This window comes from Pantherophis guttatus, chromosome 2 (assembly GCF_059756535.1).
Source record: "Pantherophis guttatus breed Tessera chromosome 2, ASM5975653v1, whole genome shotgun sequence".
Classification (NCBI taxonomy): domain Eukaryota; kingdom Metazoa; phylum Chordata; class Lepidosauria; order Squamata; family Colubridae; genus Pantherophis; species Pantherophis guttatus.
In genome coordinates, this window is record NC_142064.1 from 227,942,514 (window position 1) to 227,961,753 (window position 19,240).

General features: G+C 37.0%; 1 protein-coding gene across 8 annotated transcripts in view; it reads left to right on the forward strand.

Annotated features, from left to right (window-relative positions):
* FGD5 (FYVE, RhoGEF and PH domain containing 5) overlaps positions 1 to 17,716 on the forward strand; it is a 157,071-nt gene extending 139,355 nt beyond the window's left edge. For 4 of the 8 annotated variants that reach the window (XM_060688292.2, XM_060688294.2, XM_060688289.2 and 1 more), the window contains exons 13-21: positions 152 to 235; positions 2,975 to 3,054; positions 4,510 to 4,609; positions 7,273 to 7,410; positions 9,959 to 10,109; positions 10,684 to 10,814; positions 12,925 to 13,053; positions 13,807 to 13,955; positions 14,911 to 17,716. In XM_060688292.2, coding sequence (XP_060544275.2) covers positions 152 to 235; positions 2,975 to 3,054; positions 4,510 to 4,609; positions 7,273 to 7,410; positions 9,959 to 10,109; positions 10,684 to 10,814; positions 12,925 to 13,053; positions 13,807 to 13,955; positions 14,911 to 14,947 — 999 coding nt within the window. In that variant the 3' untranslated portion in view covers positions 14,948 to 17,716. The remainder of the gene's footprint in view (positions 1 to 151; positions 236 to 2,974; positions 3,055 to 4,509; positions 4,610 to 7,272; positions 7,411 to 9,958; positions 10,110 to 10,683; positions 10,815 to 12,924; positions 13,054 to 13,806; positions 13,956 to 14,910) is intronic. The other 4 variants (XM_060688291.2, XM_087883738.1, XM_060688293.2 and 1 more) reach the window with 3 other exon arrangements.
* The last annotated feature ends 1,524 nt before the right edge of the window (positions 17,717 to 19,240 follow it).

The window sequence follows — 19,240 nt, forward strand, 5'->3', positions numbered from 1 at the left end:
TAAATAGACATGTATTGGTTTGAGCTTTGCCATTACTGCCATGTTGCCATCTCTGAAGAAATAGTCTGAGACTAGAGTTTCACTAAGGCCAGCATCAGCGTAGACTTGTTTCAAGATTACGTATAATTGATTTTATTTTTTCTTCATACAGATGAATGATGTCCTGCTGTATACATATCCCCAGAAGGATGGCAAATATCGCCTTAAAAACACATTGGCTGTGTCAGGCATGAAGGTAACATACCAAAAAAGGAGAATATGTGTAGCTCAGGGTTGAAATGAGGGGTCCTTGGTGCTCTCTGAGCTTGCTTGTTTTCTTGCAAATGTTTCACTACCCAAACTAGGTAACTTCATCATTGCACTGATGAAGTTACCTAGTTTGGATAATGATATGTCTGCAAGGAAACAAGCAAGCTCAGAGAGCACCAAGGATCCCCCTGAAAGTATTCACCCTTTTTAAAAATGTATTATTGTATTTTGTTCATCTAAAACTTCTTTGTTTTGAATAAAACTAAAATAAAATGGAACACATATACTGTCCAATCAGGATTCCTTTCTTCCTTTCTCCATAAGTACTAGGATTTGCTAATGCTATAGGAGAAAGGGACTTCACAGTCAATCACTGTGTAGTGAAGAGTTCTGTTGAATTTGCAAAACACAAAATGCAGAACACAGAAAACAATATTGAGATGAGATTTTTCTGGAACATTGTAATGATTGATCTTCTACTTTACTATTTATCTCCATGTGATTCACCATTTTTTTCACATTTTTAAAAATTTGATCAGAGGGAAATCAGCAGACGTGGTTGCACAGAAATAGAAAACACAACTAAGCAATGCATACCATTTTAGTGTAATTTATTTGTAGTTTTTTTTAAAAAAAGTATTGCTTTTTCACAATCATACTTAACGGGTCTGACTCTTCAATTATTAATGATTTCCTGCTTTAAGAAAAAATAAAGCTTAACCAGAAAACAATAAACCAGTGACCAGCCTCACTTTGTTATCCTGGAAAACACTGTGAAAATTGTTAATTTTATTGTTTTGTAATCATTCTGGTAATGTTTCTGGATTAATAGAACCCAATATAAATTGAGACAAACTCATATAATCTGGGGGAAAAGGAGAAGGGAATGGCAGAGGTTGAGATGATTAGAACATGAATTTAGACAAACTCTGGGAGACAGCAGAAGACAAGTGAGCCTGGAGCGCTGTGGTTTCATGTGGTTATGAAGAATTGGATACAATTTAGTGACTGAACAACAATATATAGTCTGGATTAATTGGAGAAGCACATAGTCTTTTGCAGCTTTTTTATCATCAAACTGTAATCCTGAATGTGACCAAAAAGGATAATAATTATCATGTTTAAATAATTTGATATAAATTCAATTTAAATGTAATTCAATTTAAATGTGATTTTCCTATGTATTTTTGAGTGTGACTTGTAGCACAGCCCTCATATGCAAATTATTACTGTTGTTGTTGTTACTTTATTAAAATTGATATGCTGCCTGACTGTCTGTGGCTCAGTATGGTACAGGGCAGTGGTGGGTTGCCCCCAGTTCGGTCCGGTTCTATAGAACTGGTAGTAAAACTGGTGGGAGGCTCCACCCACCCGCCACGACGTCATCACGGGTGATCTGTGCATGTGCAGAAGCTTCTGCGCATGCACAGAAGTGTGTGTGAGAGCAAAGCAAGCGTGTGCGCGTGCTCCCGTTGTGAACCGGTAGTAAAGGTAAGTAGAACCCACTCCTGGTACAGGGTTTTTCACCTCTGACTTAGTGACTTATTTTGTTTTAAATAAAGCACTAACTGAAGAGTTGGCTAGGTGTTGACAACAGATGTAGTCACACCTCTTTGGAAAAGGGACTGAGTGCTCATCAAATTGAAGTGTAATTTCAGTTGAGGCTACATAAGAATCTGGCCTGATAATTTTCAATAGTGTTTCTGTTGTAAATTTTGAATCCTGAAAACTGGAAAATAGGTATGGGATTTAGAAATACTTTTATAGTATATATAATTAAATTGAGGTGAAGCAACAAGACTGAACAGAATAAAAATCAACAACTTTGGCAAAAATATCAGATCCACCAGCACAGCATGAAGCATAAAACTAACTTGGCAAATACCCCATAAAATGGATCTCTAGATTGCAATTAGTCACACAAGCTAAACATTATTCGATAATGAGATATGATTGTAAAAGGGTGATTTTAGTGTTATTAAATACTTGAAGTTCACAAAAAAGCAATAATCAGTAGTAGTATACAAGTAGAAAGATTAAAAGAAAAATATAATATGAAAAATAAGTTGTGTCAGAAAATGTTGAAGAAATTTATTACATTTAATAAGAAAAAAAGATTTAATGGGAACACAGTCACAATCTTCAAAAAGCAAAATAATTGCCACAATAATAAAATGTTTTAATGCTGATTGGTGTACTACTTCTGATGGATTAAACTTTCAGGAAGGTGAGTTTAATTGAACATTAGAATACACTTCTTAATAGTAACAGCACTTCAGCTATGGAATCATTTATCTATGCTAAACTAATGATTGGGGTTTTTTTTAGTTGAGAGAACTCTTCAAATAGATGCTTCAAACAGAAGCTTGGATATGTTCTGGTATATTGGGCCTGCCTGCATTGAGCTGGGCTTTGGATTAGATGCACAAAATACCCCCACCCCACCTCACCCCACCTCACCCCCAGTCTCTGAGTTTATGAAAAAAGAAGTGAGATTAAGGTTCATAAAATTTTATTTCAATAAATGAGACAGGTGATTCAAGCATAAATAGTCATTTGAGCAGGACAAACTAACTCTATATGGATGTTCTAAGAAGCATTTGCAAAGAACAGCATGTTGCTTTTGGTACATGAAAAAGAAAAATGTATGCCTCCCAAATATTTGCATATTTGGGAGATAAATTAAGGTGCCTCCTTCCTTCAGACAAATGCCATTTCTTTTTAGGTCAGCCGTCCAGCAACAAAAAAGGCTCAGAATGTTCTGAAGATTGAATATGCTGAAAATTGCCTAACTTTATCTGCAAGGTAGGCTATGTTGTACAGTATTCAATCATTTGTTTTTATTGAATGTGTGGGCCGACACATTTGTTCCCCAAGATCTCATTAATGTCTTGCTATATTTAAACTCCAATAATGTCCATGATGTTCTATTGGATAACACTCAATGTTTGACCATAAAATAAGCATCCATTTTAACTGAAGAGTCAAAAGATACAGCAATTTCTATGCTCCTCAGGTGCCAAAAGCACTTCAGAAGTACTTAGACATAAAAGAAAGAGTAGAAAAATATATTTCTAATAGACATATGGCCTGTTTCTTCATCTTTTGTAACTTTTTTTCCCTGTCATGCTTTCCCTGTCATTCTCTGCTTATAAGTTCACTTGTCAAATTGTGTCCCTGAGGTGATTGGAGGGCTAATGAAATGAAATAATTAGCCAATTCTACTCAGTGGGTTTAAGTGCGTTTTTATAGCACTTAAATGACAGAAGGAAGATTAAAAACTTTGCTGACAACTTAATGGGGTCCCTGTTTAAAAGAAACCATCTTAATGAATTAACCATTATCAAAATCAGAAAGAGCATGCGGTTGAGGACAAAGAAAATCTTGCTGTGTTACTCTGCCTCTTCCACCTGAAAGGAAGGTTTGATGCCTATGCTTTTATTTCTAACCACTCGCTTCATTTTACTTAAATAATATGGACAATAATATCAATTATAGAAACAGGAAACAAAACAGCCCCAGTTGAATCTATGCAGGTAGTCCTCAACTTACAATTACAATTAAACCCAAATTTTCTGTTACTAAGCGAGACATTTGGTAAGTGAGTTTTGCCTCATTTGAAAAATGGTCATGATACTTTTCACACTCCCTGAGAAGCAATGCCCAAAGTTATTGGGTCTCAGGTCCTTAAGAGAGGAAACCTGGATTGAGATATGACACAAGGCCTTCTGCATGCTTTAAGGAATCTTCAAAAATTCCTTAATCTTCAGATTCTTCAGGAATCTGCATTTATTCTCACCCTACTTTTTAAATGAATTAAACGTAACACAACCTACTGCTGAGTCTCTCATAAATGACATGGATGTGGCAAGGGTGATAACAAGTATTCAGATGGTACCCATTAGACAACAAAATTAAACTGAAATTAAAAACAAAATTAAACATTTCAAGATAAAATCAGAACACAAGACTAGCTGAGGCCTCTGCTGGTTTCTCATAGTAAACAGTGACCTCTAATGACCAGTTTGCAAAAATATGTGTCTGTATTTTCCACTTTTTGTATTATTTGAAAAGCATATTAACAAACTGTGATGAATGTAAAGGCAGTGCTCATTCTCTATTTGTTAGCTTTTGGGAAATAAACATTTCAGAGTTCTCTGTTGCTTTAGAAACAGGGACAAGGCTGGCAAGAAAATGCAGACATTAAATAATAGCAGGTTATAACTTGGATCAAGCTGACTCCTTCCTTTTTCTCGGCAGCTCATGCTCTGAAAGGGACGAGTGGTACAGCTGCATCAGCAGAAGCATCCCAGAAGACCATGGGGCTCACAGCGGAGGTGGCTTTCACAACAGTGTTGAAGTAAGAGAGCATCCCCTCTCCCCACCCCGGTGCCCCCAGTTCTGTGATCTATATGAGTAGGTTTAGGAAAAGAAGTCCTGCATGGTCAGACATTTAGATTATTTTCAATTTTTTTTAGCAAGGCTGAAGGCCATGCAATACTATATATGTTTCTGCTCCTTATTCAGCTGATTTGAGGTTACTGCTGGAATCCCAAAGGTGCTTTTTTCAGTAGCCAACTGGACTTTGTTGTTTTTTCTTTTGAAGATGTTTCGCTTCTCATCCAAGGAGCTTCTTCAGTTCTGACCGGATAGAGTGGGAAATGGAAGGATTTATATTCCTTGCAGACAGCTGTTAATTTGCATCCTTTTAGAGAGTTCTTGAAGCACTGGAAGGTGCTGTGTCCTAAGGGTCACCTGAGTAGTGCTCCTGGTTATTGTAGTCTGCAATTTTTTTCTCTGGAAATCCATTCCTATTCCCACACCATTCAAAGGGTGTTCATCCCAAATTGTGTAGAGATTCTCAGTCATTCAGGTCATGGTTGTCCCAAAGGTGTTTTTTCAGGAGGCAACTGGACTTTTTTTTTTCTTTTGAAAAAGAAAAAAATCCCTTAGAATGGTGTGGGAGTAGGAATGGATTTCCAGAAAAAAAAAATTGCAGGCTACAGGAACCAGGAGCACAACTTAGGTGACCTTGAGGACACAAAGAAACCTTCAAGTGCTTCAACGACCCTCTAAAACAGGGGTGGGCAACTGTGGCCCTTTTACAACCTGTGGACTTCAACTCCCAGAATTCCTGAGACAGCCAAGCTGGCTTAGGAATTCTGGGAGTTGAAGTCCACAGGTTGTAAAAGGGCCACATTTGCCCACCCCTGCTCTAAAAGGATGCCAATTAGAATAGAATAGAGTAGAGTAGAGTAGAGTAGAGTAGAGTAGAGTAGAGCAGAGCAGAGCAGAGCAGAGCAGAGCAGAACAGAACAGAACAGAACAGAACAGAACAGAACAGAACAGAATAGAATTTTTTATTGGCCAAGTGTGATTGGACACAGAAGGAATTTGTCTTTGGTGCATATGCTCTCACTGTACATAAAAGAAAAGATATGTTCACCAAGAATCATAAGGAACAACAAATTACCAGCTGTCTGCAAAGAATATAAATCCTTCCATTCCCTATTATCCTGTCAGAGCGGAAGAAGCTTATTGGATGAGAAGCGAAATGTCTTCAAAAGAAAAAAACAAGAAAGTCCAGTTGCCTCCTGAAAAAGCACTTTTGGGACAACCATGACCTGGATGACTGAGAATCTCTACAGATTTACTGCTGGAATGTTACTATTTTCATTAATTTGTTGTATGTTTAATTTTGTTATTATTATTTGTTATTCTCTTCTGACTAAATTTCTGTGAGGAAGAATATCTTTAATTGGGATTCTACTATATAAAAGACTTTACAATCAAGTTAAGTTCTTGAGGGAGTGGAAGATATTGGGGTGTTTCTGTTCTGAACTGAAAATGAATTATTTAGAAAATTATAGAATATTTTGCAGAACAACCCAGAAATATGAATATGCTGGAAGAAAGAAGATTTATCCATATCACCATATTCTAAAAACACCATATTCTAAAAACATGTTCCTATATCAGGTTGCTTCTCACCTCATGTTTTTACAGGGAGGAACCATTGGACAAAAATATGTTTATTCATCTAACATACCTACTCTTTTAATAGCATTGGCAGAAAAAAAAATCCAAAATAGGAGTGTACATATATGCCCTTGAGGCTCTAGGAATTGCACCTTAGTTTATCCCAAAATCCCTGTCTTAGTTTATCCTATATCCCTGTCTATAAAAGAGAGGTGGAAAATATCAGCAAAATAGCTATTGCAGATATAGCAACTGTCCACCAGTATGTCTGGACAAAATAACTCTTTCATTATTTCTGTGCAGGTATTCATTTAAAGAAAAGAGTTCCATTTTTAATGTTTTCCTCCTGGGGCCACAAAAGATGTCATCAGAGACATCATGGGGATATAGGAGTGTGTGAAACCAAAAACTTTTGATTTGTTTTTGGGAAGATGGGTGGGGGAAAGCAACTTCAGGCGACTATTTCATACCTTAACTCTTTTCCAAAAAGTTCTTATAAGTAAGCACAAATATTTATCCCTGCCACTCAAAGGCATTTGGGATTCAAAATTTTTTACTACAAGTTCTGTGGGCGTGGCTTGATGGGTGTGGCAGGGGAAGGATACTGTAAAATCTCCATTCCCACCCCACTCCAGGGGAAGGTTACTGCAAAATCCCCATTTCCTCCCGATCAGCTGGGACTCGGGAAGCAGAAAATAGATGGGGCGGGGCCAGTCAGAGGTGGTATTTACCGGGTCGCCGAACTACTCAAAATTTCCACTACCGGTTCTCCAGAACTGGTCAGAACCTGCTGAATACCACCTCTGCTCAGGAGAGTAGAAGGGCTATGTATATGGCTGTAGGCCACAGACTTGAACTTGCCCATCTTAAAGGAACATCTTATTGTGTTCTGCAGAAAGTGAGTATCTTCCTGATTGTGACATTTCAGTTGAAGGTGGGGGCCAACACTAAAGTCCTTACAAATATTTATTGAAGTGGTTCAGATGAGGCATGTCTTCAACATTGTTATAAGGCTAAAAACAAGCCACTGTATTTTATTTTCAGCTTAGGGAAAGGCTGGGAATGTCTTTGGGTGAGAGGCCACCAACTTTGGTACCTGTATCTCACGTCATGATGTGTATGAGCTGCGGCTGTGACTTTAAACTCACACTGAGGCGTCACCATTGCCATGCATGCGGGAAGGTAAATATCTCTCTCAAACTGGATGCCTTCTGATCTTTGGCAGCAAAGAAACATCTGGACAATATCTCTTTATTATAGTACAGGGGTCTGCAACCTTAAACACTCAAAGAGCCATTTGGACCCGTTTCCCACAGGAAAAAAAAAAAACACAGGGAGCCACAAAACCTGTGTGGGCATGGCCAACTCCACATCACTCACTCCCACCCAGTCACATGACCCCCTAGCCATGCCTACCCCGCTGGTCATTAGGGCAGAGAAACGGTTGTTAAAAAACACTGGGAACCACAAAATCCTTTTCTCTCTTTCTCTCCCCCTCTCTTTCTGTATCTCTCTATGTCTCTCTCTCTCCTCCTCTCTCTCTCCTCCCTCTTTCTCTCTCTCTCTCTCTGTATCTATGTCTCTCTCTTTCACTCTCTCCCCCCCTCTCTCTGTATCTCGGTGAGGCCAGGTGAGGAGTAACTGAGAGGGGAGGGGGAGGGGAGGGGAGGGGCCAGCCAGTGATGGGACAGGAAGCCGCAGCAGAGGGCCCAAAGAGCCACATGCGGCTCCGGAGCCACAGGTTGCTGACACCTGTTATAGTACATTACAATTCCCATCAATTCATTACTAGGAAGGGAATCTCATTTTTAAAATAGATTGTAGTAAAAGGTTTGTCTTCTGTAAGCAGCTACTCCACAAAAATCCAGTTTGGCTAGTTGGTAATTAGATATGAGTTTAAATCGTCATAGTTTTTAAAAGCCCTAGATAAAATTCATTGAGTGAACTTCTCTGAAAAGTTTGTGCTCATTAGGTATTAAGAATGCTAGAACTGATCTCAAGTTAATAAATCTGGGATATAAATCTCCAAACAAATTTAAGCAAGGCATTACACTCAGATATTTACTATATTCTGCTAAAAGACTCTAACCTCCTATTTGCCATCCATTACAATTCTGAAATTTCATAAGGTCTTCACTTTAGTCAGGCTGGATGCATTACCTTCAGCAGTCCTTTGTGGTGATGACTCACTAGAAATGCTAAGCCATATGCTACTGTGCTTTATTCTAGACCAGGGGTCTCAAATCTTGGCAACTTTCAGCCTGGAGGACTTCAACTTCCAGAATTCTCCAGCCAGTTGGCTGGGGAATTCTGGGAGTTGAAGTCTGCCAGTCTTAAAGTTGCCAAGGTTGGAGACCCCTGGTCTAGACAAACCTTCATTTATCAAATCTTGAAGAAATTTCCAGTAGGGAGTGGAATTTATACTTAATGTTACTTATTTTGGAAAAGGTCTCAAAAATATCTTCCCAAGCTACCCAGGTTTGTGCTACCATTTGTACAATAGGCCACACCATTAAGTTTGGAACTTCTTATAGCATCATTTTATTCTGTTTTATTTTACATCTTCTTAATTATTTTAGATCCTATTATACTTACTGTTTTTCTGTTTTATAGAGAGATAAGTATTTAGCAGTTTTACTATTAAGTATCTTATTGTATTTGGCTTTCGGCCTGTAATAAACTAATTTCATTTGACTGATAGGATGTCAGGCATCAATATCTCCTTCAATTAGGATATATTTGTTCCCCACATTATAGTTATTTTTTGTTTTGTTTTTAGGTAGTGTATCTATTTTTAATTTGAACATCACCCAGAGTCAGTATTGAGTTGGGCAGCCTTACAAATTTAAATAATAAATTATATATAAATAGTGTGATTACTTTAAGAATGTCATACAGAATTTGATCCTGTCTTAGTCACTTCATAAAATAAAATTATTGTAATTTTGTCCATTTGTCTATTCTGTGACAGATGTGACTGTTATTTCTTGTTTGGAATTACAGCTTCTTACTTCATTTTTATGTGCAATGTATGACGTGTTCGGATATCAATCATTCTTCAACACTTGAAAGAGGCCTGTAATAGTTGATCCTTGCTCTAACACTGGTGCTATTACACGATCATCCATTTTAGAAGATTAATACAAAGCAGTTTCATTAGAAAGAGCAATAAATGTGACAACTGCATTTTACTGTAAGATGATAAAATGTATAATGTTAAAGATATATTAAAATGAATTAAATATTAAGGTAAATTGGGTCATCCTATCCTCTTACTGAGGGAGGTGATCTTAGTTTAAGGGTAACTTTCATAGAATAATTAATAGAAATAGCAATAACATTTAGGCTTCACAGTGCTTTACAGCCCTCTCTAAGCATTTTACAGAGTCTGCATATTGCCCCCCAACAATCTGAGTCCTCATTTTTCCAGCCTCGGAAGGATAAAAGGCTGAGTTAACCTTCAACTGGTCAGAATCGAAGTGCTGAACTGCTGGCAGCTGACAGTCAGCAGAAATAGCCTGCAGTACTGCATTCTAACCACTGTGCCACCACGGCTCTTACCATTTATGTACATGTATTTGTACATATGTGTGTGTTCGTGTGTGAATGTGTATGTGTGTATGTGGTTGCATGGCATTAGAACTGAATGATCTTCAAGTCACTTCCAACTTTTATTCATACTTTTCTGACTTAACCTAGACAGTATGTACCATATCTTGTGTTCATGTAGATTATATGCCGAAATTGTTCAAGAAACAAGTATCCTCTGAAGTACCTCAAAGACCGATTAGCAAAAGTTTGTGATGGCTGCTACACAGAACTGAAAAGCAGAGGTGAATCCTTTTTGCCCATTGGAAACATTGGGGTCTCTGTTGGCAAAGGTAACTTTTGCAAGTTGTGAGTGCTCCAAACTATAGATTTTTAAGGAGAGATTGGACAGCCATTTGTCTCAATTGCCATAGGACCTCCTGCTTGAGCAGGGCGTTGGATTCTGTTATTCTGTTTCTGTTCAGAGTTTCCCCTCCCTTCAAACAGAAACTAATATTCTTATTAGGAACCAATATTTTCAACGGGAATCTTGTGGAGCTCATTCATATTTGTGAGCTGCTTAGAAAGGAAGAATTTTATTCTACAAGGGTGGGACACAATTAGATATAGCCCAACTTCCTGAGGGTTATATCTATATAACCCAGTTCTATTGTTAAATGTGAAGTTATTGAAATCCACACCATTCAGAATTTATCTCGAAAGCAAACTGTAAAAAAATAGCTTTGATTAGAGGGAAATTTCTTTTTCTGGTTTTAACTTGATCAGAATAAATGGTCTTTCATGGATAAAAATTAAAGACCCAAAGTAGTGTTGAGAAGACACATTGCTCACAATAAAGTGTTTACAGTTGGATATAAAGCCTAAAGTCATATATCAAATAAACCTTTCCTGTTTCTACTATTGCAGAGCGGCCGATAAGCATAAGCTTCCCTACAAGTTCATCCAGGTTTTCAGGCAGTGCCTTCTCTTCTGTATTCCACAATATCCACTATTCTTCCTTCAAAAGACAAAAGAAAATTCCTTCAGCTCTTTTGGAGGTAAGATAAGGATGCCTGCAAAAAATGCAATGAAATTGCAGACAGGACATTTTTGCTATATGATCATTCGTACTTATTACAATGCGTATCTGGACAGCTTGGTGCAGCGGTGAAATCCCCCCCGGTTCTATCCGGCTCGCCGAACCGGTAGTGCCTGTGGCGGGAGGCTCCGCCCACCTGCCGGGACGTCATTACGTCCCATTTTTTTACCATCTGTGCATGTGCAGAAGATTCTGCACATGCACAAAAGAAGTGCGTGCGTGTAGTGCATGCATGCTCCTGCGCACTCCCATTCCTGAACCGGTAGCAAAGGTAAGTGGATTTCACCGCTGGCTTGGTGCATCATTATCTCTTTTGTGTGTGGTGGGGAAGGTGTGGGGGGAATTCTTCTGCAAAGAAAGAATTTTGGAACTGATATTTTGGAATTGGGTATGTCTAGTCTAGTGAAAAGAAGGACCAGGGGAGACATGATAGCAGTGTTCCAATATCTGAAGGGCTGTAACAAAGAAGAGGAGGTCAAGCTATTCTCCAAAGTCCCAAAAATGCTTTTTTCAAGAAGCAACTGGACTTTCTGGTTTTTCTTTGAAGACGTTTCGCTTCTCATCCAAGAAGTTTCTTCAGTTCTTCAACTCAGAGGTGAAGAAACTTCTTAGATGAGAAGCGAAACATCTTCAAACTAAAATCAGAAAGTCCAGTTGCCTCTTGAAAAAAAGCATCTTTGGAACAACCATGACTTGGATGACTGAGAATCTCCATAGACTATTCTCAAAAGCATCAGAAGGCAAAACAAGAAACAATGAATGGAAACTAATGAAGGAGAGAAGCAACCTAGAACTAAGGAGAAATTTCCTGACAATGAGAACAATTCAACAGTGGAACTCCTTGCTTCAGAAGTTGTGGGTGCTCCATCACTGGAATTTTTTAAGAAGAGACTGGACAGCCACTTATCTGGAATGGTATAGGGTCTCCTGTCTGAGCAGGGCATTGGGCTAGAAGACCTCCAAGATTCCTTCCAGCTCTCTCTCTTCTCAAGGAAAGGGAGAAATGTTATAATACAGATCACCCAAGATCATATTTCCCCTTGAAAATATCACTTAAAATAATAATAAAAGCTTTCTTTATATAATATTAAAAGTCAAATTCTTATCATTATTTGCAATAATTCATTTAGTCATTTACTTAATGACTTACTTTCCTATCAGTGTTAACTGTGACCTGTATAAATCCTTCTCTGACACCACAAGAGGGTGCTATGTAGTTATCCAAATAAATATCAGTCTCAAGGTTTCAAATGCAATGGATTACGCAAAATGCTGCTTTTTAATCAAAGATGGTTTTTAAAATACAGATCAAAAGTATAGCATATGCTGATACTAATCATTTTTTTTTTCATTCAGAAGTCCCAAGTGTCAAAATACCTGTAAATACAGAAGTCCCTTTTCACAATGATGTACCAATGTTTTCCATAGAAATATCTATTTATTGCTATAGACACAGTCAAATTTCATAATATTTCAGAGCTAATTAGTTCTATGCTGCTGGACATGGGGATCTCCAAGATTCATATATTCATTCAAGTGCAATCATTGTATGTGTTGTTCTGATATACTGGCTTCCAAAATCATTATCCTGGGTTTTTTTGTGGAAATAAAAGTCCCAATTTAAATAAACATAAAAGCATAGTAATAGAATTAATACTATAAGACTGCTGTTGTTTTGTCATTTTAATAAAATGCCTAATAACTCACACATCAACATAGCTCCAAGAAATTTTTAAAAAGTGTTTGTTCTACATCATTGCAACCAGTATGAATGCTTAGGAAACCCAAAGGTGCTTTTTTTCAAGAGGTACTTTCTGGTTTTTCTTTGAAGACGTTTCGCTTCTCATCCAAGAAGCTTCTTCAGACTAGTTGCCTCTTGAAAAAAAGCACCTTTGGGACAACCATGACCTGGATGACTGAGACTGTCCATAGACACTTGTTTAGGAAAAGTATAAATCTTCAATATGCAGTGTAGAAAAGTGGGGAAGATTCTTGATAATTTAGATCTCTTCAATTCCTAAGTATCTGATGTTACAACAGTTTTGATTCCCTTTCATTCATTCATGTAGGTGGCAGCTTCAGGAGAAGGTTCTTCTATCAATGGGTATCTCAGCAGATGCAAGAGAGGGAAAAGGCACTGGAAAAAGTTGTGGTTTGTTATCAAAGGAAAAGTGCTCTACACATACACAGCAAATGAAGTAAGTTTTGGTGTGTGGGGAGGGGGAGTATTTCCAAACTATTCAGAACTTACAACATAGACAAGATTGAGATGTATACTTTTTATACCAGCCAGGTTGGTTAGTTTTGAAAAAGCCAAACTAGTCAGAGCTGCTTAGTGATTGAAAATCTTAGAATGTAGGCAAAGCAGGAAAGTCACAAAAACATACTGGAAGAAATCGTTTCTGTATAGTTGCCAAGAAAAACTACACGAATGTGTCCATCATATGGAGTCAGTTTTAACTCAAAGGAGTCTTTACTTGTTGCAGCAGATTCTAGCAGTTACCAACCTTGGTTGGTCTTGCAAAAAGCTAAGCAGAATTGGATCGGTTTAGTTAGTTCTGGGTGCAACAAGACCACCAAAAAAATCCCATGTTTGTGAAATGGAGATTGAGAATTCAGAACAAAATTCTGAGCAAAAGCAATGGCAAATCATGTGGGTACCATTCCCAAGAAACCAAAATGTATGTGCTGATGCAGTTGCTAGAAGTCAAGCTCAGCCATTATATTTTCCAAATCTGGAAAATACTAAAGCATGCCACTGATTTGTCTAGCATTATCGGAAGGAAAATCCCCTTGTTTATTATTTGAAAGATAACTTTATTTAAATTTTATGAGCAATCATATAAAGCCAGAAAAACAAAGGAGAGTTTCTCTATTTTACGGATCATTCCTCTCTGTGTGTAAGTCCTCTCTTCCTCTAAAGCCCATTTCCCCTTTTGCACTGATTTCAGGACAAAGTCGCCACTGAGAGTATGCCTTTGCTGGGTTTCACAATTGTCCCAGAAAAGGAAGATCGAAATATGGATGCAGTTTTCCATCTTTACCACAAGCAAACTCTGTTTTATAGCTTCCGAGCAGAGGATAATAATTCAGCACAGAGGTACTAGGTGTTGATCTGCCTGGAATAACATACTAACCAGTGGAAAAAAAAAAATGCCTGCAGTGCTTCTCACTTCTCTTACAAGCTTTTTCAATGCTGCTAAACAGAAATTACTGCTTTTGGGTAAACTTTTGGCAATGACAGCTTTAACGCAAAGAGTCAATAAGCATTAACAACTTGGCTGTGGCAAAATGCTGGGGATGGTTTCAGACGAGGTAGCTTTGTGTATATAAATACATTTCTTTTATTTGTGGTCAATGCTCATTTTGCAACCTTAGAAATATTCCCAATAATGCTCTGCTTGAAAAGATTTATGAATGCCATACAATAATGTGGTAGTTATTAACGCATATTTCAGTACCTTCAGTGCATACAACTCAATCCAATGGATCTTAATTAGGAAATGAATTCAATAGGTCTCTCCCACATATGGAATTTGAGGTAGCCATTCTTTGTCAGGAAAGCTACAGACAGGAATATTTGCTTGTGTTCATATAGGAATGGGCACAGGAATTGTGTAAATAAGCATTTTTTTTCCCTTGGAAAATACTTAATACTCAATACTCTTATTTTGTTCACATTTATAGTATAATTTATAATAACTAAATGAATACATTGGACATGCAAACAAGAATCCTGAATGCACATATAAATGGGGGAGAGAGGTCAATGCAATTCCTTACATGATAAACATGTTTTAAGAAGTGTAGTATTAAACTACACTGCATTAAACTGCATATCTCCATATCCTTACTGCTCCATATAGATCTTTTTATTATTTTTTATAATTCTAGTTAACAAACAAGGAAAACAGCTGGCTTTCCCACTATAATGCATTAGGTGAACAATAAATAGAGCTCAACAATTCTCAAAATCAACATTTGTTAAAACAAAGACAAGGTATTTTCATACTGGCTTACTTAAAAATAAATTTTTGATTCTTTTTTCCCCCCAGATGGATTGAAGCCATGGAGGAAGCATCTATATTATAGCATCATCCAAGTGGATTCTGTTTTAATGCAAGATTACCCATATATTGGAAAGAACAATATATATAATCCAAATCTGGGTAAACATATGAAAAAGAATATGTAGAAGCCTATAATTTTCCATTCTTAAACCTATCTCCTTGCTGATGGAAACAAAACAAAGGGAATATTTATGGATCCTTTTTATCTTTGCAGGTTCATCATTAAACTATGTTCTCATCATTTGCATCATGTTTTCAAGAAGTTAAACAAACATATGCATTTCTTCTAAAAGAGTTGTTTACTCATAACTCTGTTTTATTTTTTTTAAGATAACAACAATTTGTGCCAGTCATAAAACTGAGGGTCTTTTACATTAAAATTTGTTGCCTTTCTTCTTTCTTAAAAGAGGTTTACACTGGCACGCAGTTAAGAATGCTAGAATGAAGGGATATACATAATTTCTACCATAGAAAGTATGTGAAAACTCATTCCAAGCTGGCATTTTAGTGGTTATAGACCTTCTATGGTAATTGTATAGTATTTCTGATAAACAGTGGTAACAGCTTAGCTTTGTTTATTAGGACTCTTAATCCACTCCAAATTCTAATCCAGTTCTTATGAAGACTACCAATTTCTACTTCAAAGGATATTAAAACATTAATTTATTATAAGCCTTTACAGTTTGTTTAAAATGGATTTACGGTATCTAAATTATATTATTTTAATAGCGGAGAGAAGCAGATCTTATTTATAAATCTTATTCCTAAAATATAATTCTAAACCCAAAACAGGCATCAACTTCAGAAAGGAAGAGCATTTAACTATATTTATTCAGTAAACTAGAAAAGCTCTGGAAAGCCTTGCCTAAATCTTATCTTCAACAGTTATATAGGATGTCAGTCTCCAATATTGGAGCAACCAATATTGTTAATGCTATTATGCTATTATCAGCTCAAAAATGATAGTTCAGATTCCATTGTATTTAGCCAGCTGATCAAATGCAAGCATACTGTAGTTGTTGCTATAACTACTACTTCTAATAAAGTACATGGATGGTGTTTGGCAGTAGCCATAGCACCTCATGACTGCATTCATACAACATGCTTAACCAGGTCAATTAAAGTCTTAACAGCTGCATTTGTACAAAATGCTGAATTAGTGTTAGCCTTGATTTGCTTTTGCATGGCTAAACTAACTCAGATCAGTTAGTTTACAGTCCAGTGTATCTCACAATCCTGAATATGAGTTAATCGGTTAATTCATTAACCAAGTTATGATGTTCTATGACAGCAGACACATTATGCTCCAGGGAGTACAAGTAATCAAGGTCTTTAAAGTTTTGCTCTCATTAAAGTTTAGATTATGTGCATAGCCTAAGGGCCAGGTTTTAAATATAACGGGGCTGTGCAAAGCATTTCAAAAAGATGTCTTGCAAAGTTTGATAACCGTAAGCAGAAAGCCCCTCCTTGAAACATTACTGTAAAGCAAAGCAGCCGTGTCCTTGAAAATTTGCAGTTGCTTCCAAGACGGTCCTCCGCTGGCAATGCATCCACAAAAAACTACAAACTGAAACTCACTGAGACGACAAAACAAAACCAATGGGTGATATGTGCACCACACGTGCCCAGATAGTCTGAAATATTCATGTGAGCCTTCCAAAGAATGCAGCAGCTTGAGCCCATGGCAGAAGATGACTTCATTTATATCAACACACCTCCCAAACCACCCCCAAACCACCAAATGCTTGGCACAACAATGAAGCAGAATACCATCAATCAAAGGGGCATAGACCACCTTGTCTCAAAATGTTTTATACCCAAATAAGGTTTAAAGACTAATAGAGCAACACTAATGTGATGCATGATTTGTTGCAGAAACGTTCTGCTACCAATAAAGTGTTTAGGATGGAGATTTCAGTATTATGCTGATCAAACAGCATAACCAATATTATCACAAAACTGATACAATTCTGCTTGCCATGATGAAACTTGTGAGATTTTTTGTTTCTGATGATGATGATGATGATAGGGAGCTTAGAAACACCACTCAAAATACAAGATTTAATATCTTTCAATGAGACAGATTTCCATTTATTTTTTAGTCTTTAAGGTTTTCAGATGTACAGTAAGATACACTTGTTAAATATCTCTAGTATTTATATTCAGGACCATGACCTGAACTGCTAATTAAACTTTGAACTGGAATAGTTTGTTTCCTCTTTGTATAAAGGTTTACATTTTGTTTTTCAAATGAATTGTTCAATTATTTCTTTCAATTCAGGACTGTAAATGGTCCAGTTTGGGGGGGGGGAGGGACACAATATAAAACTTTACAATTTCATTATTTCAACATCAGGGGTTTTTTTTCAGTTCATGATGGCAGTATAGAAATATGAAAATAAAATTTTAAGATTCGCTTGGGTGACAGGCTATGAATTTGACCTTGTTACCTTACTTACAGTACTTACAATATGTAAAAGGAATGGAAGACTGCAATAATAAATAAATAAATAAAAATGCACTGACAGAAGCAATGTTTAAATACCAAATGTAACCCAATCAGTAACAAAAGCTGCAATCTATTGTACTCAAGTGTTTTCAGACAGCACTGTAAGCAAGGCTGAAAACCAAACATGCAGTACAGAACAATTCTTATGACATTTTGGTGCTGGCATTAACTGTTGTATTAAGTCTACAGAAAAAAAAAACTACTACTCAAATTGTTGTAAAAATATATTAATTTTTGTTTTAAGAAACATGAAAAATAAAATAACAGACCAAGTCCATAGAAGTTTGTTAGTATTTTTCTATTGTGTCAATGCTTCATAGGTTAATTATTTTCACAGTATGTAGAAGTGACCGATGAGTTATTTTCCAGAAAAAAAAAATCAATGTGGTTTTTCAAAATGGATGGGGAATCATGTTTAGACAACCAACAGCCTTTCCTGCTTTTGAGGTTGTTCCCACAGCCTGTCAACAGGAAGGGGCTAAGCTTAATCAGGCAGGAAACCTACAGCTGTTTTCAAACGGGCTTAATTTAACTCCCAAGTCTGGGACATAAAGTTTCTGTTCTTATATTTAAACCCACCTACCCACCCACCCACCCCGATATGCAACTCAGCCTAGTGGTCTCCCAAAATTCAAGAATCTTTTGCTACAAGATTCAAAGCTAATTAGAGACATAGATTGCTGGCTGTGATGTAGACTCAAAGACTCAAGTCAGAGTCAGCAACTGTTTCAGAAATACCAGACCTTGTATACCAGATGTTGTGTATAGATGTGGGCATCCCTTCCCATCCACTCAATAACCAGCCTCTGTTTGAAGATCTCCAGCAAAGAACCCATTGCTTTACACAGAAGCACGTTCTACTGTCTGGATGCTCATCCAGTCAACCACTTGTCTCAAGTACCTTCCCCATGAGGGGAGGTTAGATATTGGAAGAAAATTGTCTAGTATGAAGTCGTGATGGCTTCTTGAGCAGGGGCAACCCAAAGCCTCCTTAAGATGTGAAGGAATAATCTCCTCACTCAAAGAAAAACCACTGCCAGAACCCTCACACAACACCCCACCCTCCAAACTGGGCTGCTTCAAGAAGTCAAGGTGGGGCATGGATCTAAAGAGCAGGTAGCCAAGTTCTGTTGTCAAATTCTTCAGATCACGTTTCAATATTTAAGACATTTTATGACTTCATCACAAATTACTTTTCTAGTTGTGTAACTAGGGATGGAGCATATTCTAACAAGCTCTTCGGTAATTTTAAACTTTGTATTGATTCTACTTATAAAAATGAATAATTGTGTTGTACCAGTGTTTTCATCAATAAATGAGGTTTTTTTTTTTTTTTAAATTTCACAACTGATCAGTAAGTTTTTTTGGGGGGGGGAGTCAGCTTTGTTTTTTGAACAGTCATTTGGGATTAGCCATTATCAATTATTTCTTTCTCTTCTGGGCATAACCTGGACATAGCAATCTGCAATGATGTCTTTAAAAGTTGCCAACAATTTTCCTTGCAACTTTAAAGATCACTTAAATATAATAGCAATTGTAATGTCCCTCCCCCCAATTATAGTCTTGTCTCTAAATGTAGTCAGGATGTAATATTTTGGGAGGGATACTTATTGGTTCATGACACACAAGATACATATTTTTTTTGTTTAAAGAAAATATTTGCCCATTCTGCACTAAAAATTCTATGTTCCTATTCATTTTTCCTCATCCTGTATTTACTCATGGAAGCTAAGGGTACGTGTTAAAGAAACCACTCAAAGTCATTAATTTATTTAAGAAAAGGAGTATGTACCTTTATTAAACCCA